At 45.2% G+C, this 27352-nt stretch overlaps 1 protein-coding gene across 3 annotated transcripts in view; it reads left to right on the top strand.

Moving 5' to 3' along the window:
• Nucleotides 1–9977: 9977 nt before the first annotated feature.
• LOC113423379 (tetraspanin-15-like) overlaps nucleotides 9978–27352 on the top strand; it is a 35265-nt gene continuing 17890 nt past the window's right edge. Inside the window, exons 1-2 of one of the 3 annotated variants that reach the window (XM_087969849.1) lie at nucleotides 9978–10390; nucleotides 17757–17942. In XM_087969849.1, the coding sequence (XP_087825975.1) occupies nucleotides 10301–10390; nucleotides 17757–17942 (276 nt within the window). In that variant the 5' untranslated portion in view covers nucleotides 9978–10300. Of the gene's footprint in view, nucleotides 11232–17756; nucleotides 17943–27352 lie in introns of all 3 variants that reach the window. The other 2 variants (XM_087969850.1, XM_087969851.1) reach the window with 2 other exon arrangements.

Below are 27352 nucleotides of genomic sequence, written 5' to 3'. Positions count from 1 at the left end.
GGTCATCAACAAGATCTTGACTATTCAGCTTGTATTTTATTTTCTGATTTTTTTGCCAATATGTAAGACAGAGCATTTATTTGTTGAGATTTGAAGTTGCCATTTGTTTGACCATTCAGATACATAGTCAAGATCTTTTTGTAAGGTAGCAGTATTGTCTGTGGTATTGAACAGCTTTACATCATCAGCGAAGAGAACGCAATTGCTCTTAATATGATCACAGAGGTCGTTTATGTAGAGTATGAAGAGAGTTGGTCCTAGAACACTGCCCTGGGGGACACCACTATTGACAGGTACTGGATTTGATAGAACGCTCCCGATTTTGACCATTTGTTGTCTGTTTGACAGGAATGCTTCTATCCAGTTATTCAGTTGTCCAGAGATACCATAGGATTTTATTTTTAGGAGTAGTTTGTCGTGTACCACTGAATCAAAGGCTTTACAGAAGTCTATGTAGATTGCGTCAATTGCTTTGCCCTGGTCGAGTTGTGTCGTCCATATGTTTTTGCAGTGTAAGAGTTGCAGATTACAGGATAGTTTTTTTCTGAAACCAAATTGTTTATTGGAGAGTAGGTTGTTTGACTCTAAGTGGAGGATGATGGATTGGTTAATAATTGATTCCATGACTTTACAGGTGACGCAGCATAAGGAGATTGGCCTGTAATTTTCAACTAGGCTTGGGTCTCCCTTTTTGAAGATGGGGATGACTGTGGCTTGTGACCATAGGTTAGGCAAGGAGCTGGTCCTGAAAGATTTTTCAAAGATTATGCTTTGCTTGGATTCAGTGTCTGTTGGGTTATCATTTGTCTGGTGTGAACCTGCTTCTCCACACCAATGCAGAATTCCCTCCCACTGAATAAGTGACACCAACTTGGGCTTCTTTTTTCCCCAATCTTCATCCAGCTGACTCCTTCCAGACAGGTATTATTCAATAATGGTGGAGGGAGACAATGGGAAAGCCAGCAAGACTCCATAAATGTTCTAGATGAGGGGAATAGAAGGGGAACTTATCAAATTTGCAGACAAAATCAAGTTAGGAGAAATAGATGATAAGACTTAAGATCCAGAAAGATCTTGACAGACTGGAACACTGGCCCAATCCCTAAAATGCAGTTCAGCAGTGATAAAAGCCAGGTCCTGCACTTAGGCAAGAAAACCCAAATCTTCATGACCCAACAGGCTTCCTTTCGTTGGGGGGGGGGCTGGGGGGGCTGCAGGAGCAGCTTCTCTGCAGAGATCCTGCTTGGCTCATCATTCAAGGTTTTGTTTTTGTTTTTACTGTCTCCCACTTTCCCAGATCTCTTATCTTCACATCACATGTGTCCAGAACACTGAAGCTTTAGTCAGAATCTGGTTATACTTCATCTGGTGTGGAATGATTTCTTTTAGCTTGAAGGTCCAAGATATTCTCAGCAATGTTCTTCAGCCCCACAATCAGGACACAATTTTTTTCTTTCTTCAATCATTCACTGGTCCAACTTTTGCAACTGGGAAAAACACAACTTTGATGAAATGTCCCTCTGTTGCTAGTGGGATATCTCTGCATTTTAATATTTTATGTAGACATGTCATTGTCTACCTCAAATAACTGACATCTCTTTGTTTTACAGCTACAGTCACAATCTTGGTGAATTTGGCAGCACAGGAAAATAATGATTGTTTCTACTCTGACATTTTCTCTAGCATTTGGCACCGGCATTGCCTGCAGACCTCACTTTTATTTAAGTGGCATTTTTTCCGTTTCATTAAATATTTAATGTGAATCTTCAAATGGTTTTATGTTATAAAGCAATAGTAAAATATTGTAAATCTGAAATTATGGCTAAAATTAGAGTGTTATGATGGCAAATTTAACATGGAGAATAGCACAAGGGTCAAGAATAGCTGGGTTTTTTTTCCTACTCCAGCTGGAGCTGGAGGTGATTTAAAAATCTGAAGAACATTTGCAATCAATTTCATCAAAACAGGACCTGTACCTTCCAAGGCTGCTCCACTGTCTTGTCTGAATGAGGACCCTGCAGCCAAGGCCAGAGGTTCAGCTGGAAAGAAGGCAACCAAAGGGGCAACCTGAGGTCAAGGAAAGGACAGCCTGGCTCTAACTCAGAAGCATTTTGTATGCAGTGGGCTCCTTTGAAGAGTTGGTGCCCAAAGGCATAATGTCTGCCTCTGGAACAAAAGAGAGCCCCCTCCCCCCCCAGTTCCTTACGGTTGCCCACCTGAAGAAAGCCAACGCCAGAAGTCTCAGGCAAGGAAACCCACCGCTTGAAACATCTCCTTGGATTCAATGAACCCAGCCCATGACTTCTACCTGGAGCTCTGCTTGGAATCCAGAAAACAGAGATCTTGGAAGCTTTGGCTCCGCATTCAGGCTTAACCATGGCCTCTCTGGATGGCTTTAGTCAGAGCGTTGTTTTTGAAATAGGTGCAGTAATGACCAGGGTCCCTAAATAGATGAAAACCAAGCCTGCCATTTTAGCCTAAAGCCCAGTTCTCGTGTGTGTTTTATTTTGTTCTAGATGCTCTAAATCAGTGGCCCCCAACCTTTTTTGTGCCACGGCCCGGTACCGGCATCACAAAATGATCCGCGGCCCGGTACCGGCATCAGCACCCATGACAAGGCAAGGCAAGCCGAGCGACCGGCCAGCCAGCCGTCCCCCGCTTCTCCCCGCCACCTTCAACTCCTCCTTTGTACCTTTGTCGATGGGCTTCGGGACAGCTTCGGGATGGTCGCTTGGCTTGCCTTGCCTTGGGTGCTGAAAGAATCCTCGCGCCTTAGTTTCGTTCGAAGCCCCCCCCCCTTTGATAAAACTAAAGCGCGAGGATTCCTTCAGGACCCAAACGCCGCTTTCCAACTGGAAAAGCTCACCCGGAAGCACTTTCTCATCGAAACAAGATGGCGGCGCCCAGCAAACCGGCGGCCCGGTAGAAAATGTTCCACGGACCGGTACCGGTCCGGGGCCCGGTGGTTGGGGACCCCTGCTCTAAATGGCTTAGTTCTTTTTTACAGACTTCCAGGCAGTCGTACCGAGAGCAGAGAGAAGCCAATGAAACCGATGTTCTCTGCTGCCTTCCTGGAGACCCTGGGATGAACCCTTATCAGAGTTCTATATCTGCCAACTATTAAGGGTCTTTGGGCCAATGCACCAAAGCAAGCTGGACCACCAACCTTGGAATCACAAGACTGGAAGGGACCTTGGAGGTCTTCTAGTCCAACCCCAGTCCATGGCAGGAAACTTTATATTATCACTGGACAATTTCATGACTCTGGGAGGCAAGTTGCTCCACTGGTTTATCCTCCTTAGTCACAGATGGGCTCTCCTCAATGAGCTACCACTCACTGATTCTTGTCCTTTCCAAGAGCCATGGTGGCGCAGTGGTTAGAGTGCATTATTGCAGGTTATTATCTCACGGCTCACTTCCAGGAGTTCAGTCCTCGTTGGCTCCAGGTTGATTCATCCTTCCCTCCTTCCGAGGTGGGTCAAATGAGGACCCAGATTGTTGGGAACAATACACTGGTTCTGTAAAGTGCTTAGATGGGGCTGTCAAGCACTGTGTAGCGGCATATAAGCCTAAGGTCTATTGTTACTAAACAAGTAATTCCCTCAACGCTGTCCAACTATTTACTATGTCTGCACTACTATCACTGTTAATTTTCTCATCGCTTGTCGCCCATCCCCTCCCACTTGTGACTGTATGACTGTAATCTTGTTGCTTGTATCCTTATGATTCATATTGACTGTTTCCTAGTAGGATTTGATTGCCTATATGCACCCTATGACTATCATTAAGTGTTGTACCTGATGATTCTTGACGAATGTGTCTTTTCTTTTTATGTACACCGACTGCATTTGCACCGAAGACAAATTCCTTGTGTGTCTAACCACACTTGCCCATTAAAGAATCCATTCATTCATTCTTGTTATCCTCAGGAGCTGTGGAAAATAAGTCGACTCCCACCTCTCTGTGCTGGAAGACCGCTATCATGTCACCTCTAAACTGTTCCTTGTACAATTTATCCTGCAGACTCATTGTCATATTAGTTGCTCTTCTCTGCACACTTTCTAGAGCTCAGCATCATTTTGTATCATGGTGACAAAACTTGACATAGTATTCCAACAGTGAACTCACCAGTGCAGTATAAAGTGGCATTAACACTTCACATGATCTCGATGCTACCGATCCCTAGGATTACACTGGCTTTTTTGCCAGCTGCAGCATGTTGCACACGTGAGTGTCCACTAGACCATCCTAGATCCCCTTCAGAGTTACTGCTGTGAGCCACCTACCGCTGGCTCTCTTCCATGTGTTTCTACCCATTGCTTCTTGCCCTGTCCTCAGGACAGGACATGCCGTACCGCCATTCTGAGCCTGGGCATATGGCTTTTTCCTGCCTAAGTGCAGGACCTTCTCTTCTCACCACTGAACTGCATCTTGTGGGATAGGGCCCAGGGTCCATATCTGTCAAGATCCACCTGGATCTTGAGCCTATCTTTTAAAGTGTGGGCTATTCCCTCCCCAAAAGAAATTTTTTTGGTGTCATCTGCAAATGTGATCAGTTTCCATTCTGACCCCCCATCTAAGTCATTTATGAAGCATTTATGAAGCCCTGTTATGAAGCTGTTATCAGAACTGTGAGGTACCTCAATGCCTTCAACCTTCAACAATAGAAATAAGAACAAAAACAAGAGGAAAAGGAAATATAAATACAAGGAGAAATTCTTTAAGCATCATGGATCAGTTGTAATTTGGAGCACGTGTTTCCAAGGCAGGATTTGGCCCAGTCTTTATTACATCAAAGAAAAAATGTGAGACACAAAATCGTAGTGCAATTAAATATAACGAAGCTCTTTTAGGGCCATGCAGCAGAACTGTAATCAGCCTTCCTTGATTGCAAATGAGCAAAGATTGCCCAAATCAGCCAAGATTGCCCTGAACAGGTTCCTTGATTTGGTGATGGAGACCATCCCTGCGATGGAGGCAGCAGCCCCTGCCTGCTTGGCCTGTCACTCTGAGGAACCCCTGTGCTCCAGGGACTAATCAAGGAGAGAACGACGGAGACATTTCCTCATAGCGAGAACAATTAATTCAGTGGAACAACTTGACTCCAGAAGTTGCGAGAGCTCCATCACTGGAATTTTTCAGGAAGAGACTGGACAGCCACTTGTCTGAAACAGTGTACGGCCTCCTGCTTGAGCAGAGGGTTGGACTAGAAGACCTCCGAGGTCCCCTCCAGCTCTGTTATTCTGTATTCTATGCCCAAAGAGTCCCAGCGAGGATGAAAGTCATTAGGCCTGTAGGTAACATAGCACCTAACAGGCAATTTAAAAGGAAGGAAGAAAACAAAAAGGTCCAAACAAATACATAAAGATAGCTCTGCCCTGCTAACAATGAAGCCTGGATATTCTGCCCAGAATATGTCAGATCCCAGCCAGGGAATGAGTCAAATATATTGCAGAGCCCAAAAATGTTCTAGCGGAGAAATGCAGTATCATTTGAACAAGCCCCTAGATTCTAGAACCTGTAAAAGCTGGAATTACCAGCCACTCCCTTAACTTGTGCAGAAAAATAAAAGCTTTTAGCACAATGCCAAATACAAACCTAGAATATAGTTTGGAAGTCCAATTTCCTTTTTATCTGGGCTTCCATTTTTCAACAGTTTTAAAACATGAATCAGAGGTTCTGGAACAGACAGTAAACCTGTCCTTTCAGCTTCAGTCCAGCCAATTCCCTGGCACTCGGCCTAAGTTTTAAAATAACCAATCTTTTCCAAGTGCCAACAAAGGGGAAAAGCTGCCGTTATCTGACTCAGTATGTAATACCCGCAGCTATGTCTCATCCCAGAGAATGGGACTGATTATCTGAACCTGTCCTGGAAAACAGGCTCCACTTGCAACAATAGAAATCTATTTGTCCAGCGACACATTAGACTGACCTCTAAGGTCTCTCTGATCCAAGCCGTGGCATCTGAAGTCACTTGAATCAAACCATAGAGTCATAGGGATGAAAGGGACCACAAAGGTCTTCTAGTCCAACCCCTGGCCAAGCCAGGAGTTCTTGTAAGTTTTTATAGGTTGCACAATCTTTTCTTGAAAGTCTTCAGTGATGAAGCACACAAAACTTTGGAAGTCAAGCTATTCCACTGATTAATCATTCTCATGATCTGGAAATCCCTTTCTATTCCCAGGTTGGATCTCTCCGTTATGAGCTTCCACGTTGCTTCCTGTCCTGCCTTCTGGTGCTTTGGAGAAAAAGTCAATCCCAGCTTCCCAATCTCTTCTTTAAAAGCTCTGGTGATGGAGAAGAACCCACAACTTCTGAAGGGCAGCCATTCCACTCATCGGCTGTCTCCTTATTTCTAGGCTGGTTCTCTTCTTTGATTCGCCTCCATCTCACGGACCTGTCTCCAGATCCCTCTCCTTTGTGCCAATTTAATGAATGAATTAGAGCAGTGTTGGTTCTTCATTATGGACCCCTTTCAAATACCTTTTGTGGGAACCCCAAGGCTTCACTCGAGATTGAAGTGATAACATTTCTCCAAGTCTCCGCAGACCCCCGCCCTGTGATGACATTGTGGCTCCCCAGGGGTCCACAGAGGACAGGTTGAGAACTCCTGGATGAGAGCATGAATACGTGGCTGAATGAAAGAGTTCTTGAGGACAATTGAACTGGTGCAAGGAGGTGGTTACCTCTGGCTTTGGAGGCAAGGGTTCACTAAAATTTGAAGTGATAGCCAGTAATTGTGCAAATGACATCACAGCAGGCAGCAACTGGTGCAGCCATCAAAGGCCTACCTTGGTCGGTGGGTGGAACAAGATCTTGAAGGAGGCCTGCCATTACTCCAGCCAGGATCCAGAGAGAGGAGAGCAGGGCTTGGCAGTTAAGACAACGAGGCCTTGAAAGGAGACCCTGAGGAAGAAGAGGCCAAACTGCTTCCAAGACACGGTCAGGTGAAAGAAACCGGAGCCCAGGCAGGAACATCTCAGACAAGACTCTCCCTCGTTCTCAGGTAAAAGGAGCACATTCAGGCTGGCAAGATTTCGTCACTATAGCTTGACAATTAAAGTAGTTATCGGCCTACATGGCTGTGGCTGCCTGGTCTTGCCTACCTTGGAGGGCTGACAAGAAGTCACGTGTTTGCTTCTCTTGGCCAGAGGCTCCTGGTCAGCCCTTTCCCCGAGAAGAAGGGATCTGGCCCACTTGCTGAGCCTGCCTTCCAACCTGGTGCAGGGCTTTCCCCCTTGATCTCAACGTCTCTGGGGACACAGCACTTCCTGTGCACCCCACCTCGATGGCAAGCCTGGCGCAAAGAAACTATTCTGAGCCTTCCGCCAACAGTCCAATTCAACACGCCCATCGCCCCTGAGAATAATGCTCAGCAGTACAGAAGAACAACTCACAGGCTCACTTAACCTCCCAACTCCCCTACCTGGGAGGACAGCCAGTCTTAAAGGTCTTCTCAGCAACCAGCAGGGTTGGGGCCAAACTGATCTCATGGGAAAGAGAGCACCTGAAGGCAAGCAGTCCAATTGTTCTCCCGGTCAGGAAATTGGTTGCCATCCACTGCTTCTTGCCTTGCCTTCTGGTGCTTTGGAACACAGGTTATGATGGCAGCCCCTCAAATATTGGAACACTGCAATCATGTCAACCCTAGTCCTTCTTTTCACTAGAGTCGATAGACCCAATTCCTGTAACCGTTCTTCATATGTCTTAGTCTCCAGCCCTCCAATCTGTTGTTCTTGCATTCTTTCCAGAGTCTCAATACATCGTTTTATATTATGGTGGCCAAAACTGGATGCAATATGCCTCGTGCGGTCTTACCAAGGCATTACAAAGTGGTACTAACGCTTCATGTGACCTTGATTCTATTCCTCTGTTAATGCAGCCTAGGATTGCATTGGCTTCTTTGGCAGCTGCAGCACACAGCTGGCTCGTATTTAAATGACTGTCCACTAGGACTCCAAGATCCCTCTCACAGTTATTGATAGTGAGCCAAGTTTCACCTAATCTGTACCTGTACCTTTTGGGTTTTCTTGACTAAATATAAAACCTTATTTTTTTCCTCCACTAAATTTGTTTTATTACCTAGAGAGGGCCCAGTGTTCAAGTCTGCCAAGATCCATCCAGAGCTTGAGCCTGTCTCCTGGGGTTTGGGCTATTCTTGCCAGCTTGGTGTTGTCTGCAAACTTGATGAGTTTCTGGAGAAAGAGGTGTGCCGTAAATACATGTGTGTGTGTGAATGGCTGGTATCCTATCACTGAGACTGGAGAAGGCAGGATGGCAAACTATGTGTTTATTCAGATTTAGAGCTGACCAGGATCATCCCCAACCATTTCAGCCTCTTTAAAACGGTGTCCATGAATGCCAGCTCTGGCTGAATAAATGGAGTTATCACAGCCTCAGAGGAAGCGCTGAGACCTTTTGGGCTTTCAGGCCTGCAACTCTCCAAAAGAAAGACTCGGCAGCCTTAATTCATCACCTACTTAATATCTGAATTGCACATGGAAGTAGCCCAGCCATAATTCAATTTGCATTAAAGAAATGAGCAGGTACCAGCACATAAGCATATGCCACCCAGGGCAGTGGGATACACGGAACATTCTAGTGGCTTGCAAGGTGCTCTCTGATTTAGTGATCCTAATTTGCATAAATTGTATAAGCATGCTTGAGAACCAACTTACCTTAGATGCACTTGTGGGTTCCGGTGTTTCAGAATAACAGAGCAAGAGCCAGAAGGAGATCTGCAAGTGGGCCTCACACACTGCCTAAAGACTGCCATGCAAGGACAAATCATGCATTGCAAAGATCGCCTGGAGGTGGGATATATTTCTAATGTGATCTACCAGATCCCCTGCGTGGACTGCCCTTGTGACTGTGTAGGATAGACAGGGAGGAAGCGAATCACCAGAATGCAAGAACACAAGCGAGCAGTCAGAAATTCCATTTCACAGCTACTAAGATGGTTGGCCAAGCAGGTACACAGATAGCCAGGGGAAGGATTGAAGCCTGGGGAATGGGGGCCCTTGCCAGTCAACAGGAGGGCTGATTTATCGCCAGCTTATCAGGTACTGAGGAGCTCAGCTGAGGGCTTGGCAGCACAAGAAAACCACAGCCAACCATGGCCATCAACACCAATCAACCAAGAAGAAGCCACATCCAACCAGGCACCACATAAATAGGACACATAGAGTAGCCCAAAATACGCATTCCAGTAGGGAGAAGTTCCCAGAGGATGGGCTCCAGCAAGGAAAACCACACCTCTGGTCCCAGGGACTGACCCAGGTTGGATTCTGCACCCAGTTTTCAATCACTGGGGGGAGGGTTCAATTCTGCTCCCCCTGGGCCAACCTCCTCCTGCTTGTCCGGTGTCCAGATTTAAAGGCCATCTTTTAGGAAAGATTCAGTAAAGGGGAGCAAGAGGTGAGAGGTTCAGTCCAGAATTATCTGGAGGCTTGAAACAAAAGCCCCACAAACAGATGACACCTTACTGAGCCATGGAAAGGGGGGGAGAAGCTCCTGTATGGTCCCTGACTGTGGGACACAAATAGTCCGCAATGGCAAGAAGGGCGACTCCAGAGGAATCTGGGTGAAGAGCCAGCCAAGGGGAACGAAGGATGGCGAGGTTGGGGGCAAGCACAGGCCAGACGCCCATCTTTGGGGCAAAGGGGCGGAGGTCCTCCTGAGCAAGGCCCGAAGGTGCAACCAAAGCCTCAGCCGCCTAGATGGGCATGGCTTCCATGGGCCGGAGCTTGTCTGGATCGGGCACTGCAGCCCAAAAGCTGGGCCTGGTCTCTGGGCAGGAGGCCCCGTTTTCAAGACCCCGGGCAGGCGGGCGGGCGGCTGTTCCTGCTGTGGCGCTTTACAGGGCCCCTGGCGGGCTTTGCCCAGGGAGACTCTGCCGGGCCTTCCACGGGAGCCGCGCGGGGCCTCGGGCAGAACTTGACCCTCCGCGTCCCGAGCGAGGAGCGGAGCCCGGAGGTCGGGCGGGGCGCGGAGCCCGGTTCCCGCTCTCTGGGCAAGCGCCCCGTGCTCCGCTCCTCGCTCGGGACGCCCCTCGGGACTCTCTTGCCGGCGCAGCCTCTCGGGGGCGAAAGGCGGGCGCCTCCACTCCGCGGCCCGGCCTGGGGCCCGCCGCCCCTCCGCTGCCCCTCGCGTCGCCTGAGCTTTCCGAGCGGAAGTGGACGGAGCCCCGGAGAAAGAGAAAGCGCCGCGCCCAGCAGCCACAGCTGACGCCGACGCCTCCCCGCGCAGGTGCCCGGCCGGCCTTCCTGGCGGCGGGCGGCGGCGGCGGCCCTGCGGAGCCATGGGCGGCTCGGGGCCGGCCTGGCGGGACTCGCTGCCCTACTACTACTGCGTCAAGTTCGCGCTCTCGGCGTCCTCCACCCTCTTCTCGGTAGGCCCCTTCCCACACGCGCCGGGCGCCCGGCTGAGCCTCGCCTCGCCCTGGCCGCGCCCCCGCCGGCTCCCTTGGGCAGCGGGGCCGCCTCCGCCTTGTCGCCCGGGCGCCGTTGCCGGCCGCTGCCTGCGCTTTTCCCGGGCTTCGCGCCACGCCTGTGCCGGGAGAGCGAGGCCGGTGGTGCGCGCCTGGCGGCGGGGCCTGGCGGGCGGATTCCCCGAGCTTCCCGCCCCGGAGGCGCCCCGCCGCCCGCAGAGTCGGCCCTTTGTTTCTTTCTGCCGTTTGGGCGCCGCGCGGTTGCCGGACGGACTGTGCGCGGCGGTTTCCTTGGCCGCTGCACCGCAAGGGCTCCGCTTGGATCCTTCCCGGTTTCGGGTTTTTTCCGTTTCTGCACAATCTGAGCCCCCCACTGCAGTGCTGAGCCGGAATGCAAGCGAGGCCCTTTGCCTGCAGCGGCCCAGGCAATTCCCTGGCTCTGGGCCTTGGCTCTGGAGTCAGCTGGGGACACCTGGCTGGAACCATCTACCTACCTGGGCAGCCTGTAGGAGCCTCAACCGGTCAGGGGTCCTCCAGCTGTGACTCTTCTTCAGAGGCTTCCAAGCTTTCTCTGGAAGGGGGAACCGATTAGGCTTGGCTTTTTTTTTTTTTTTTTTTTTTTTGAGGATCCCAGACCTCTAAACAAGGGCAAAGCTCTAGCGGGAGATGATTGGCTGTGTTTGAGTAAAGGTGTACATTCGGTCCCTTAGTTTCTCAGGGAACCACATCATGTTCTCTGGAAACACAGCTGGAAAATCCTTGCCAAGCTCTGATGGGCTTCAAGTGAGAGAAGACTGGGAACGTTTGTGTGTGCATTCATTCATTCATTCATTCATTCAAATTGGTTATAGCTCTCAGCTGTAATGGACTCTGGACAGCTCCCCATAAAAACAAAACAAAAAGCTACGCTGACAGCCCAGACTAAAATTATCTTAAAAGCGACACATGTTGAAATAGATCCCTCCAATAAACCCAGCTTGGGATCAGAGCCATCTTTAAGAACCTCCTGGAACCCCACGAGGGGGAGGCTCTGTCCTCACCTCTGCTTCCCCGGGGCCTGAGCCCCTGGTTTCCAAAACGCTAAGCATCGTGTTAGGATGTGGCAAACTTCCTCCCCATCCCGCCTCCAGCCACATGGAAGTCAGGCAGAGGCTGAATTTTAGATTTGGGGAAACAGCTTCTTTTCTTCCTCTGGGAATACAGTTAGCCCTCAACTGTTCGCAATTAGTGTGGTGATGACAAGGTAAGTTTGTGACCAATCCTTGCACTTAACCACTATGGCGGATCTGCAAGGCAAAGCAAAGAGCAAAAACTCCGTTACTGGACTGAATGACCGGTTGGGGTTGCTAAATGAAGACTACCTGTAGCCCTTTTTTCCTGAATTCTTTTGGGAATCTGAAGGAAAAGCTTGTTGCAAATCATAACAATGGATGCTCTGAGCCTGTTGATGGGCACCTTGCTGGAGCATACTTAAGCAGTGGTCAACCAGGACACTTATATCCTTGAACAGCCTCAGTTCTGCCTGTGTGGAGAGGACATCCTGGGGCTCTTGTTTGTGGCTTGGGTCTCAGGCTTCGGCCTGGATCTTGGTGGGAATGTTGAACTGGTTTTGGATGCTACGGTGTTTTGTAGATCCAGCCTGCACCTTCTATTTTGCTGTCATGGAGCTCCTGACTCATCATCTCTGTTCTGCTTTGTTGAAGAATTTTATATTGAATGGAGGCATTTGCTTCTCCTCTGTTGTGTTTCATTTAACACAAGTTCATTATGTAGAAGTCTTGATGTTTCATATGATTTATTCACCATCATCATAATTATGAAAGTAATGACTTGTTTAATGCCAAGGAAACTTGTAAGCAATTGTAATTTGTTCAAACTGGAGTTCAGGCTTAGTGTAAGCATGAACTTTGCCAGTTATGGTTTTAATAAACCATGACTAAAAATATCATGGCTTAGTGTCATTTAGATTACCCATGTACCATAGTTATTTTTTATGGCAATAAGAATAAAGAAATTTGCCTTCAGCAGTTGTGGGAGCTTCTTCCTCACGGGAAGCTTTCAAGAAGAGACTGGACTGTCATTTGTCAGAAATGGTGTAGGGTCTCCTGCTTGGGCTGGATGACCTACAAGGTCCCTTCCAACTCTGTTAATCCGTTAAAGTTCTGAGAGGAGCAAAGAGCAAATGGATGTACTTGGTAGAAAGGCCATCGGCAACTGTCTCCCTTTGCACATTTGCTGGGTTCTAGGAAGAAAATAAATGGAAAATGTGCACTGGCACACCTTGGATTCTTTGCGAGTTAATTTCTCTCTATTAATGGAATCCATAACAAGCATTATCAATAAATGATCAAATGCGATGCTGATACAAATAGAGGAAAAATTGTGGGGTCTTTTGTGTTCTGTGAGCCTGGCTTTTTTCCTTGCAGATGTTTCATTAGCCAACTAGGGAGCCCGATTAGTGCCTTGGGCCAGTTCCATCCTGAGCTACAAATACTCTCTTCTAGAGGACAGATTGCTAGTTGTCTTCTAGGGTTGCCACCTCTTCCTTTCCCGCGTTGTTTCTGGTCTGCCTGCCTGCCCAGAGCAAGTGCCCTTCTTCCCTACACTTTTCAGCAAAGGGTCAACTAAGAACTCGGTAGCTGAAGGCGCAAATGATAGAAAAGATAGTTGGGAGTCTTGGTCTGTGTTTATTGGTCTTGGAATTTGCTGTGCTCTGCTTGATTGGTGTTTCTAATATCTTCTGTCTGTTTTGTGGCTTTTTTTGTCTTGATTGGCTGGCAACATTGTGTTTCCTGCATTGGAGGCTTTTAGTGCGGCTTGGCTCCGAGTAAACGGACGGCTATCATTTATTAGGAAGGCTATCATTTATCATCTGGGTGCCTGGTTGGGGTGTGTTTGAGCTGGAGGTATCAGGCCATAGCCATAGAGATTGAAGCCATAGAAATTGAAAAAAGACCTGAAAGCATGAATAGAAGAGATGACTCCACCAGACTGTCAATTATCTGGAAGCCTGCACTCTCAAACAAAAAAATCTCCACACCACAAGCCAGGCAAACACCTGGGCACAAACAGACTCCCCCTGATACCTCCAGCTCAAACACACCCCAACCAGGCACCCAGATGAAACCAGACCCACACCCATGATGCTACCACCACACTTCCACGTAGAAAGCAGACTCACACCCACACAGAAGATGAGACACGACCACGGACCAGAAGCCATACCGCAGCTGCATCACTACCTGCTTCAAACTCCTCCGACCCATACATGAAGCGAACTGACGCCCACCATGAAGATGTGGCACGACCACAAACGCGAAGCCAAACAGGATCACAGCTCACTAGCTCAAATCCCCCGGCAACTAAGACTAACCTGAGCACAACCAAGCCTCCACCTGAACGGAACACACCCCCAGCCAATCAGAACACAGCCAACCCCCCAACCAATCAGAACACAGCCAAACCCCCAACCAATCAGAACACTCCCCCACCCAATCAGAACATAGCCAAGCCCCCACCCAATCAAGTCACACCCCCACTAGCAGTTAAAAGGAAGAAGCAGCTGCAAGCTCAAATTACTCTGAGAAGCACAAGTCGAAGACACAAGCCTGAAGATGATGAATGAGACTTCAGCAAAACGTCGCCTAGATACTTCCAATTTTACACTGGAGAAAACCCGAATAACCAAAGATCCGCATACAAATACCTGCGAAAACCTCAGAAAACACACACACACACACACACACACACACACACATATACCGTGTTTCTCATAAAAGAAGGCCGGGTCTTATATTTTTTTGAGCCCTGAAAAAACGGCTAGGCCGTCTTTTCGGGGGTGACTTAATTCCCCCCCTTGCATCCTCATCTAGAGCGTCCCGCGGGCAGCCTCGCCACCAGCCGCTCCTAACGGGTGATCATGGCGAAGCACAGAGAGCTCCCTACTCCCACCAAACACCTTTGCTGCAGACCCAAGACCTTTGGCACCCGCCGCTGTTGCTTTCCCTTCTGCCCATTCTGCCGCCACATTTGGAGCTGCCGCTTCTGTGTTTGGAGTGTCGCTGCCATTTGGAGCACCGCTGTCATGTTTGGAGCTGCCACTTCCGTGTTTGGAGGTGCCGCCGTGTTTGGAGTGGTGGCGGCGCTCCAAATGGCGGTGGTGCTCCAAACAGCGGCAGTGCTCCAAATGCGGAAGCGGCAGCTCCAAACGCGGCGGCAGCTCCAAATGCGGACATGGCAACTCCAAACAGCGGCAGTGCTCCAAACAGCGGTGGGGTTCCAAACGCGGAAGCGGCAGCTCAAAACGCGGCGGCAGCTCCATATGTGGAAGCGGCAGCTCCAAACAGCAGCAGTGCTCCAAACAGCAGCAGTGCTCCAAACGTGGAAGCGGCAGCTCCAAACGCAGCGGCACCTCCAAATGCAGAAGCCACAGCTCCAAACGGCAGCGGTGCTCCAAACAGCAGTGGTGCTCCAAACATGGAAGTGGCAGCTCCAAACGCGGCGGCGGCATGGGCAGAAGGGAAATCAACAGCGGTGGGCGCTGAAGGTCTTGGGTCTGCTGCAAAGGTGCTTGGCAGGAGTAGGGAGCTCTCCACGCTCTGCCATGATCGCCCATTAGGGGCAGCTGGTGGCGAGGAATTGCTGCCTGCGAGGCGCTCCTAACGGCAAGTCCCCCTGCCCTTCCCCCCATTTTGCATGTTTTAAAATAGGCCTAAATTTGGGGGGAGGGGCTTAATTTCATTTTATGCCTAGAAAACATGCTGGGTCTTCCTATTGGGGGAGGTCGTATTGTTGAGAAACACAGTATATATATATATATATATATATATGTGGATCTTTAGTTATTCGGGTTTTCTCCCGCGTAAGATTCAAAGTATCTGAGCAGCGTTTGGCGAGGTCCCACTCGCCATCTTCAGGCTGGTGCTTTCGGCTTAGTGCCAGTGCTTGCACTGGCACTAAGCCAAGCACCAGCCTGAGATGGCGAGTGGGACCTCGCCAACGTGCCTAGATACTGAATCTTACGCGAGAAACCCAATAACCAAAGATCCACATACAAATACCCGAGAACCTCAGAAAACATTATATATATATATATATATATATATATATATATATATATATATATATATATATATATATGTATGTATGTATGTATGTATGTATGTATGTATATGTATATGTATATGTATATGTATATGTATATGTATATGTATATAGTTATAGTTTAGTTATAGTTATAGTTATAGTTTAGTTATAGTTATAGTTATAGTTATAGAATGCTAAAATATTTCCCAGCAAGTTTTAGACTAAATACCAATATACATTCCCCTGTGGTATCCCCCTTATAGATCCCTAACCCTTATCTCTAATTTTTTCGGCTTTATTATTTCTTTTAATTATAGCCAGCTTTCCCTTTTCTAAGTTTCCCCGGTCTTTCTTCTTTTTTCCTTCTGGTATTATTTTTATTTCCCTCTGCCTGTCAGCCATGTTTTCCCCGACCTTTTCCAGTTCTCTTTTTTGGGGTTTCTTCTTATATAATTCCTTCTTCTTAGTCTTGGGAGCCTTATCTCTTTTATTTGTTGTCTCTGGTGTCAGTGCCTCTATTTTAAATCCTTTTATATCCTTTGGCAATGGTCCTTGTTCTCCATATTCATCTGGGCTGTTGTTTCCCTCTTCCGACTCGTCATCTGTGAGCTTTCTTTGTTCTTCTGCAAGCTGCAGCGCCATTACTTTACTAATCATTGTGTCCAGCAATTTCAGAAAAATGCCTTTCTGAGTTACATAAACACTGATTCCTAATTTCTGTGGAAGGAAATTTTAACAGAATAATAACTTTGCTCCAGCTGACATTCATTTGGCTCCTAGCAAAATGGCTATTTGTTGCTTGTAGTACATATTGCTCTGGTGTTATTTATTTATTGATTAGCTGTTGCTTGTCTTCTGAGTGGTGTGATTATTCGTATTCCATTGGAATGGCTTAGAGCAGATGTGGTTGAAAGCTGTCAGGAGAAAGGCTGTTCCTATTGATGCTGCTGCAGCAGCAGCAGCCCCTGGGCCTGTGGGGGACTGAGGGGATGCCACCCCCGGCTGCTTTTCTCTGAGTAAAGCTTGTGAGAAACGGATGGCATTTACAGGATCTCTGGTGCTGTTTTTTAATAAGGTATTTGCTGCCGCTTGGTTTGAAATAACTGACCTTTAAAGTGGAATTAAACTGCTGTCCTTTCCTGTGATCTGTCATGTGAAGAATGGATAGCTAGGGTGGCCTTGCTGCTTGTGGATTAGAAGGCGGTGGGTGGGTGATATTTGTTTACCAAGACATTTCCTGCCCACTTCCTGATAGGCACAGCTGCCTCCAAGCTTCTCAGGCACCCAGGTCATGATTGTCCCATGAGATGGATGGATGGATGGATACATGGATACACAGATACACACACACACACACACAGAGAGAGAGAGAGAGAGAGGTTTTTCACAAATGAGCCTGGCAAAACATATTTCCTAACTTCTCCACAAATTTGCAGAAATCATGATGAAAGATTTTCCAATATTAGCAGCATAGCCCAGGAAAAAAAAATTATAGTTAAAGCAAGCATATTTTGATGCTGGAGGGGTTGCCAGAACTAAATTATTTATTTGCCTTTATGTGTGGTCTTGCTCAAAATTAGCCATTTGAGGGTATTTCAGAAAATTGCATCATAACGAAAGCATAGAAAAAGTACATTAGGCCTTTGGTCATTATTTTCTGGTAAGAATATACATTTGAGAAACAATACTTGTGTTAGATTTTTAATTAATAGTTGCTAGTTTAGTAAAATATTGGAAACATCTAGAGTAGACATCTAAGAAAAATTCATTTGATGCAGTGCAGTCTATTGCCATATTGAGAACAATAAATAGCAAATGGAAACCAGGTAAAAAAATAAGGAAGAAAAGTGCTTTTCCTGTATGGAATTACTTTAAAAGATATTTTAATAATGAAAACAGCAATCGGCTGTCTATAGCTCATCATGATAAACGATGGAAGATAAAATTTATGCAGATCTGTAGCCCTTTGGCTTGACATTCATGCATTGATTTTAACTTGTGAAATATTATTGTTGATCCTGTTTTCATATTGGAAGATTCTTTTTCCTGGCCTCTCCGATAGAAAAGCTGGGTCAAGAAATGTCAAGAGGTCACCCCTGCAGACCCTTCCTTGCCACCTGCCCGCCCCCCACCTGCTCCATTGGCTGGCTGGACGGGAGCAGAAGGCCCAAAGCCTGCCCAGCCGCCCCTTGGCTGGGAGGCAGAGAGGGTCTAAGTTGCTTTTCCTTCCCCTCCCCTGCAGATGGTCGGCCTTGTCATCTTCTGCGTGGGCATTTATGCCGAAGTGGAAAGGCAGAAGCACCGGACCCTGGAAGGGCTCTTCCTGGCCCCAGCCGTCATTCTCATCCTCCTGGGCCTCACGATCTTTGCCGTTTCTTTTATTGGCATGGTGGGATCCCTCCGAGACAACCAGACGCTGCTGAAAACCGTAAGGCACTTTCCCACCACACGGGGCCCTTTCCTTATCCCTGGCTCCTCCTTCCCCTCAACTTGCCCGCCACAGGAGACGGTCTCTGGGGATGGGACTGCAAGAGTCATGGCCTCAGTCCTCCTTCTGGAAGTCTTGCCAATGGGGAAGGACGACGGTCTCCTTTTCGTAGAGCCCCTGAGCATGGACCCGTTACATGCTCCCCCCTCCCCCCCACCCCGTAGGCATCCTCCCTGGGCACGGCCATCTTGAAACTCCATGTATTTGCAGTCAAAAATATCAACTTCAGAACTTTCCCATTGTTTGGAAAGTGTTGCAGAGTGGATTTGGGGATTATCAAAGACTCAAAGAGGAAGGGGAAAGGGCAAGAGGTCATAATTTTATATCTTTTTAAATCTTATTTTCTGTATTTTTCTTATTTTAATTGTTTATATTTTTATTTTAAAATTCTAATAAAATTATTGTAAGGAGAGAGCGAGAGCAGAGCTTGTTAGGAAAGAACAGCATCTCAGCAGCGGCTGCTCCGAAAGGGAGAGGCTGGCTAAGTGCTCCCCAAGCTGGACAAATGTGAGGCTATGCAGGACATAGACCTAGAATAATAGGATTGGAAGGGGGCACCTTGGAGGTCTTCTAATCCAGCCCACTTCCTGAGTAGAAGATCCTAAACCATTCCAAACAAATGGCTGTCCAGCAGTGGAGCACCCACAACTTCTAGAGGCAGCTGCTTCTTTCTTTCTTTTTTAACAAATTTTATTCAGTTTTTCACATTAAAAACAAAAATCTCTTTTTAGTGGACAACATATTTCCGGGTCATCACCTTTACATACAAATATGACAGCAATTATACATTCATATATGCATACTTAGTTCTATTATTACCTTTTCCATTCCAAATGTTCAGTAAGGAGAGAAACAAACACATTAATTCTAGCCTCTTTCATTAATCTCAATCGAAGCATCTTTTTGTTTCATTTCAATTATTTTAAATATAATCCTTTAATATTTATTTTAAAAATAAAGATAAACAATATGTGTTTGCATAATAATAATAATAATAATAATAATAATAATAATAATAATAATAATAAAAAAGTTACCAATGTCTCTCCTTGCTTTTAATAGTCTATATTAACTTATTAATTTAGTTGGTTCTTTAGTCTGTCATATTCCCTTTCCATTACACATTCTTTTTATAAATTCTAGATTGATACAACTTTTAACACTAAAAACAACAACACAAGTATAGGTTTCCCCCCTTTTACTGTTTTGAGAATGACACTTCAATGATTAAAATATACCTTTATTCCCTCATCTTGATTCCCAATAAACCATTATTTTTAAGAAGTTACAATAATAATCATTCCATCTTTTCACTTGGATTCTGCAGCATATTTTCCCCCCTTGATTTTTAATAAGAGTAATCAGTATCTATATTACCCTATTTTCTAAATATTTTTAATTGCAGAAATATTCTTATTACCCCTTGTCATCCTGCAGAATCCCCTTTTCATCCTGCAGAATCCCATCAACCATTATCTCTGAAAAAACAATTTCTTTTCAACATTTTACTATTTCCGTATTTCTTTATTTCATGCACCTGTTTCTTACTGCTTCTCCTCCCCCTCTTTTCCCCATATCTTTTCTCATTCCAGTTTATATCCCTCTCTTTCTTAATATCTTCCTTTCCCCTTTTCTGCTGGGTCTTTCTGCCTTTCCTGACTTCACAGGTATTCCCCCTTTTGATTGCCTTCTTAAATTTCAACTTTTTAACCTTCCTTCTTTCCCCACTTCTTTGTAGTGTTCTTTGTGTTAATTGTCTATTTAAAATGTCTTCTCCTTGAATCGACTTCTCCTCTGAAGCTCTTTCTTCTTGTTCTTCAATCACCATTTCCATTTTTTCTAACACAGAGCAAAGTGATTCGCCTCTTTCCTGTAGTAATTCTCTCATATTTTTAAGTTCCATTTTTAATTCCCGAAGAGAGATCATCATTACACACTCTTATATTTTATGATTGTTAAAGTCCACCCCCAAAAAACACTTTTACTTTCCTTCTTTCTTCTTTCAGTTTTCTAAAGTTCTCAATTATTTCAGCCCAGGGTCTATACCAAAAACATCAATCAATCCCACAGTCAGTCTTTCCTTGCTTTTTCTTTATTCTGGTTCTGCTTTCACTTTCTAAGATTCTTACTTTGTTTCAATATTTCTTTAATGTTATATCCACACAAGTTCATTCAGAAACAGGATGCTTTCCGTTTTGTTTGAGCTCAAATTTTTGTCAAAAGGTGGCACTCTCCTACAAAGTCTTCACCTTTTCCCCCTATTTTTTTATTTAGGGTTTTTCGAACCTCAATATTCCAGCACAGTCCAGTCTCCAATTTGTAAACTTTATTATTATTATTTTTTGACAATCTTAAGTCCAGCTTTATTTTATGCCTGTTTATTCCCAAAATATTTTAGTCCAATTTAGTTAAATCTTTAGTTCCAGCTTCTTCCTTTCCCGGTTCGAAGCCCCACTTAGCTGTCAAAAATATTTTCTTTTTCCCCCCCTGTCCCTTTGTAATTTCGCCGCTCACTTTTCTTTTCTTAAAAATTCCATGTTACCCTTAATCCCGGGGTACTTTTGTTTAGTTGTATTGCCCAGTTGTCCTGGTTCAGATGTTATCCACCTCTTTCTTCCCTCCTGCACAAATCTTAATCCAGCTGAGTCCTCTTCTTCGGGGTGGCCATTTTAAACCGCCGCTGCAGTCATCTTCGGGGGGGAAAAAGACCAAGCCCAGGGGGGAGATGCGGCTCCCCCCAGCCTGGCTTGTGGCTTCCCTTACTCCGCCACCCCTCCAAGGCAGCTTCAGCCCCTAATCGTAATGATCGGGGCTCTCCAACAAAAGAGCACAGACCATAGCCGCAGAGAGTCGCAATCTACGGTCCGTCAGCGAGGAGGCTCTGCCTTCTTCCCTAGAGGCAGCTTCTGTTCCACTGGTTAATTGTTCTTCCTGTCCATACATTTCTCCCTAATTCTAGGCTGGATCTTCCACCTGTTTTTGCCCTTAGGCAGAAAGGCCCATTGGCCCAAAGAAAGGACCAGGGCCGCGGGGCCTCCAGGCCCTGTGTGAGCTGTGTGTGTGTGCAAGCGCAGGCCTGCCGCTCTCACAGAATCATTTCCTCCTCTCCCTGCCCCCCCACCCCAATCTACAAAGCCGGGAAGGTTGGGGATCACTTGCCTTAAATCACTTTTAATTTAATTTAATTTCAAAACCTCCTAATGAAAAGCTGGACTGGTTTTGCTGGAGTTGTTTTCCGGCTTTCGTTCTTTTCTGCTTCGCAAGTTCTCCTCTGTCATTCTGAAACTGAATTTCTAACTGAACGTTCAACAGCATTGTTACATCTTTTATGGTAGGATAAAAGGGTATGTTATCTTTAGTGAGTTCTTGAGAAGTGCAACTGTCACTTTATTACAATAGCCCAGAAAATATAAAGTGGTTCTGCAGAGCAGCCCAACTGTTGTGCTGAAGATCTCTTTTAAACTCTACTCTGCCCTACGAGCAGGCCCAAGGGCGGGGAGGGTGGATGTGGGGAGGGGTTCTGGTGGTTCCCTTTTACCAAGAGCAGCCCAGCATGCCTGGCCCTTCTTGTTGTCCTTCGGGAGTACCTGGTGGAGTAGAGTATAGAGGACAGAATAATAGAGTTGGGAGGGAGGGCCTCTAGAGTGACCCCCTGCCCATGGCACCGTTCTGGACAAATGGCTGTCCAGTCTCTTTTTGGAAACCTCTGGTGATGGAGCAGCCACAACTTCCAGCGACAAGCCACTCACTGACTGTTCTCACTGTCAAGGCGTTTCTCCTTAGTTCTAGGTTGAATGTCTCTTTAATGGTCTTCCATTCATTACTTCTTGTGGTGCTTTGGAGATAGGTTGACCTCTCTTCTCTGTGCTGGACAGCCCCTCAAGTCCTGGGAGGCTGCCATCATTCCCTTTGATAGGCTAGACCTTACCGAATTCCCTGAACTGTTCATCCTATGGTTTTTCCTCCCAACCCCTTTTCATCTTTGCAATGGGTCCTCTGTACTCTTTGAAGAGTGATCATAATGGCCAGGGTGCAGTATGCAAGTACGGTATGGTCTTACAAGGGCACTATAAAGTGATATCACTTCAAGTGATCTTGATACTATCCCTCTGTTGATGCCGCCTAGGACTATGTTGGTGCCAGGGGCCTGCCAGCTTCAGCTTCTTCGTTCTGCTGGCATCCTGCCATAAAGTGCAAGTGGTAGTCTACTAGTACACCAAGATCACTCTCACAATCACTACTGTTGAGCCAGGTCCTGCCTATTCTAAACCCCTATGTTTAGTTTTCCTTGCCTAGGTATATAATAACCTTACTTTTTGCACCACAGAATTGTGTTTTGTTGGACAGGAACCCTGGTTCAGGTCTCTCAAGTTCCTTCTTGAGAGAGTGTATCTTCTAAAATGTTGACTATTCCCTCTAGTTTGGTGTTGTCTGCAAATTTGATGAGTTCCCCTTCTATATACCCTCCCATGTAAATAATTATGAAGATGTTGAAGAGAATTGGGCTTAAGACAGAACCTTGAAGTACCCCCACTGCATGCTTCCCTCCACGTGTCTATACCACGTTTTTCTGTCTTACCATGAAGTAGGCAGTTGTCTACTTTGTTAAATGCTTTACTGAAGTCTAAGTAAACTATGTCCATTTTCCTGAGCCATTAATTTAGTCCCTTGGTCAATGAAGGCAACACATTTTGTCTGGCATGATCTGTTTTTGACATATTCATGCTGGATTCTAGTAATTATCTTGTTCATTTCTAGGTGCTCATAAATGCGCTACTTAATTATCTTTTCCAGGATTTTTGTAGGTCGTGTCAAGTTGATTGGTTTATAGTTTTTTTTTCTTTTTTGAAGATTGGAATCACATCAGTTCTTTTCCAGTCCTCTTTTCCAGTCCTCCTGCGCTTCAGGATCTCGGAAAGGTTTTGTTCCGTAGTTCTGAGAGCTGCCAGCTCCTTCCAAACAGGTGTAATGTGTCAGGTCCCAGTGATTTGAACTTGTCTAGAGGGACAGGTGTTCTCCTACCATTTCCTTTCCTGGACAATGTTAAAGGAGTCGACTTTACCTTATGATGGTAAACTCTGGCTTAGTCTTAAAAGACTGGATCTGGATGAAGATTATATTCTATGGGTGGTGTTTGCATTGTACTGAATTCCAGTATAATGGGGTCACTCTTGCCCAAGGATCCAGTCACTTCAACTCCTTTTCTGCCTTCTGCACAGAGATGGATTTGAAGCTGTACAGATGCAGATAGATAACTCAACGTCCATAACAAATTACATTTATTGGTTCATCAGGTATCCTCATAACTCACATTTATGACGAAGTTCTTCTTTAATGACCAATCCTTTGTATATCTGCCTTGTAGTAAAAGATGGTTATCTCCTAACCCATCTCTTTGCAATAGAAAGAAGCTTCCATAAGTTCGTGAGTTCAGGCAAGAATGAAGAAAACTCCCCCAACCCCTCAAGGGTCAATTTAGTGGCCAATTAGGAATACAGATGTGGCCAGGTGACATGAACTACATTTCCCAGGATACCTTTAACTACATTTACCATGATGCATTCCCTTAAGGGGACAGCTCATAATTCCTAAGTAACTATCCAATTCCCATAGACTGGCTGGGACAGCACAACTCCCTCTAGCACTTCTTCTCTGTTTGTAAGAATAAGGTCCAGCATAGTTTTTCCTCTAGTTCCTTCCTCTTGTCTTTTGGGTGACAAATTTGTCAGCTAAGTTGGTTAGGAATCAGTTCGATCTCCCACTTGCTGCCGAGTTTGTCTCCCAGTTGATATCAGTTAAATCTCCCATTACTACTGTGGTATGTTTCCTATGTACATTTGTTAATTGATTAGCAAAGACTTCATCTATTTCTTCTGCTTGGCTGGGTGGCCTGTGGCAATCTCATTTCCCCACCCCCTTATATATTGACCCGTATGGATTCTAGGAGGTTTTCATCCTAGGTTTTGTGTATTTATGTAGAGATGTAGAGATCTTTTATATATAATGCAACTCCACCTCCTCTTTTGTTAGGTCTGTTTCTTTTGAATAGTTTGTATCCTTCCATCAGTATATTTCAATCTTGTGTTTCATCCCACCAAGTTTCAGTAATGGCAGTAACTACATCGTATCTGCCTGCATGGGCTAATACTTCAAGTTCACCCTGTTTGTTCCCTAAACTTTAAATGTTAATGCAACTTCAGAATCTTCAGAAAGTCCACAATGTCCCCACTACTTTACTGTGCACTAGAAAAGTTTGAGTAACTTCTGCAAAGAGAGAAAATTAATTGGAGTTCCAAATAATCAACTTTGTACAGGAATCAGAAGTAAAATTTTATTTGCCGTCATGTTCAGTTCACAAATGGAGGCCACTTTGGTTAAATAAATATCACAAGCTGTTCCTGCCTGACACTGTTTTTCATCTGTATATCAGCCATTCATCTCCCCTATGAATTACAAATGTCAAATACTTTTTTTCTTTTTAAAATTAATAACCTTTTGTGACATTGCTTGGGAATGAAAACACTTTTCTCTTTTCAATCTCCTGCCGAGCAAAGGAGGAAAGTGTTGGAAGCCCCATTTCCTGAGTGATCCACAATGTGCCAAGGATTTTATCCTGGAGATGTTTCTGCTCTGATGAGCCTGCATCCCCCCCCCCAACAACACTTGCTTGTCTTCAAGAAGATGAGTTTGCTGTCACTGTTTTTGGTTTGAAAAATTTTATTAGTTTATCAGACTATGAAATACAAAGCAAAATAGTGAAAAACTAAGGGAGGGAAAAGGGAAAAGGAAAAAGTGTGGGGTAAAATGGGACAAAGGAAAAAGGACGTCTGGCCCTCCTTAGCACAGTTGAGGGTAATAGCCCTACAACCTCAACTTTTTACTTTTACACAATAATATATACAGTAGTAACCATCTCTATAACAGTGTATTTAATCAGCAAAACTAAAATCAAAGCTTCCTTCTTTCTTTCATTAGCATAAAATCGAGAAGCGATTTCCAAATGGAAATGAAATGAGACATGTTCTTTCCTTTCAACAAAACAATCAATTTAATCTCTACTTTGTTTTTCTTTTTGCTGTGGGAAATTATATTTCTGTTTGTACCTATTAATTTTTACAAACTACCATCATTTATATTAACAATTTACTACACTCAAGTTATTTAATCTTAAAGGGGAAAACCCTTTTTTTTAAAAAACCAACAAAAAATGTGCTGTCCAGCCAGTGTATGGGAATTGGATAGTTAGGTAGCAATTGTGAGCTGTTCCCTTAATCATGGTAAATCTATTTAAGGTATCCTGGGAAATGTAGTCCATGTCACGTGACCACATCTGTAATCCTAATTGGTCACTTAATTGACCCTCGAGGGATTGGGGGAGTTTTCCTCACTCTTGGCTGAACTCATGGACTCGTGGTAACTGTTCTACTTCTATCGTTACAAGATGGGAGAAAAAGGATAGGAGATAAACCATCTTTTACCTACAAGACAGATATGCAAAGGATTGCTCATTAAAGAACTTTGTCACAAATGTGAGTTATGAGGATACCTGATGAACCAATAAAAGTACTTTATTATGGATGTTTTGTGGAATTTATCTATCTGCATCTGTACAGGATACAGAATAGTAAAAAGATGATTTTTTGAAGTCCTGAAGCCCATCAGTATAAAGACAGTTAATTTGGATTTGTGATAAAGCAAAGTAATGTTGAAGCCAGAAGTGAATGTGGAATGCTAAGCTCTGTGCCTCAGTTTGAATTGCAGGGAGGGGCAAGATTCCCCCCTCCTTTCTCTTTTACGCAAGAGACTTTTCAAATATCCTATGCGCTGGCTTTCAAAGGCAATCAAATTTGCCTCCTTCGATCCTTTTTTTTCTCTTTACTGAGGCAGGATTCCTTTTTCTTCGTATCAAGCCAGAAAGGGGCAAATTCCCCCTCCTTTTCTCTTCAGCGAAAGAAGTGCTGTGTCTCAAATTACAACTCCTAGCTCAGAAAGAACCAATTTGTAAAAGAAAGGGAGGGGCCAAGTATCTCTCATCCATCCCTGTATTCATCCAATTACAAACCCTTTCCAAACACAATGAGAAAGTTTCAGAAATCTTGCTGGCATTTCTAGAAAGGAAAACTAACTTTGCCCTGCTCATTTCAGCTGAAAGACTTTGCATTTTTCCAGCTCAGAGGCAATAAAAGAAGCCTCTCCAGCTATTTTTACAACTACTCTGGCCGTTTTATTGGGGGGTCATAATTCATTACTGACAGACCATCTTCAAAGCAAAGAAGGCTAATCCTAGCAACGTTTTAAAAAGGAACAATTTCTCTTTCTTCTCAAAACCTTAAAATTTCTTCATGTTCCCCTAGCTTTATTAAACAATTAAAAAAACATATAACACTGCAAGCAAACCTTTGGGGTGTTGTATTTGATTGATTGGTTTTCTTCCAGCAAGGAAACAATAAATTCCTCTGGAGTTCACCCCACCCCTACAGATTCAAGCAAAGCAGCACACAGCACCATCTGGTGGTCAAGGAGAAATTTCCCAGAGTTTACCAATATGTGCTTGCAATAATAATCCCTTTTTGCAATTATTGTGGACAATTTAATCAATTTAATTCAAATGTTCCAAGATTAACTGCAACCTAACAGACCTAAGCAAAGCAGCCCACAGCTACATCTGGGGCTCAAGCAGAAATTTCCCAGAGTTTGATATTTTTTTTTACACAGTTTCTCAAATTTGACCAGAATGTTTTTATCCAATGATAATCCCTTTTTGCAATTATTGTGGACAATTTAGTCAATTTAATTCAAGGTTCCAGTATTAACTGCAACCTAACATGGGTGTAGCAACAGCGTCTTCCATGCATATTTCTGCGTTTAGCCATCCAGTCTTCTGACTTCGCTATGCAACCTCTACTGCCATCTTGTGGAGCAAGCGACACTAACAGGCATATTTCTGCGTTTAGCCCTCCAAGTCTTCAGACTTTGCTACGCGACCTCTAGTGCCTCCTTGTATAGCAAGCACACATTGCACCCTAGAAACTGCCATACTGTGTCAGCACACCCAGACTGCAGCGCCACCTACGTGCTCAAGTATTAAATCCAGCAGCAATTCTACTTTCTGCTACCTGCTTGCAGCGCACCCTAGTACAAAAAAAGGGAATTACATGGAAAATCACTAAATTTTCCAAAAGTCACCTTTTACCAATTTGAAACATGGCAACTGCTTCAGCCATGACGGATGTCCCTGAAGTACCAGAGGACTTGAACCCTCCACCCACCCTTGCTGTAAAAATGGAGCCTGGTTCCCAAAACCCAGTTTCAGATGTCCAAATCTCTACGGAAGCGGTGATACCTCTGAA

Source organism: Notechis scutatus, chromosome 7, assembly GCF_049901735.1.
Source record: "Notechis scutatus isolate UNSWTSFEM ecotype Mainland chromosome 7, rNotScu1.2, whole genome shotgun sequence".
NCBI classification, from domain to species: Eukaryota; Metazoa; Chordata; class Lepidosauria; order Squamata; family Elapidae; genus Notechis; species Notechis scutatus.
Note: the sequence above shows the minus strand (reverse complement) of the source record. Positions and strands in the feature narration are given on the sequence as shown.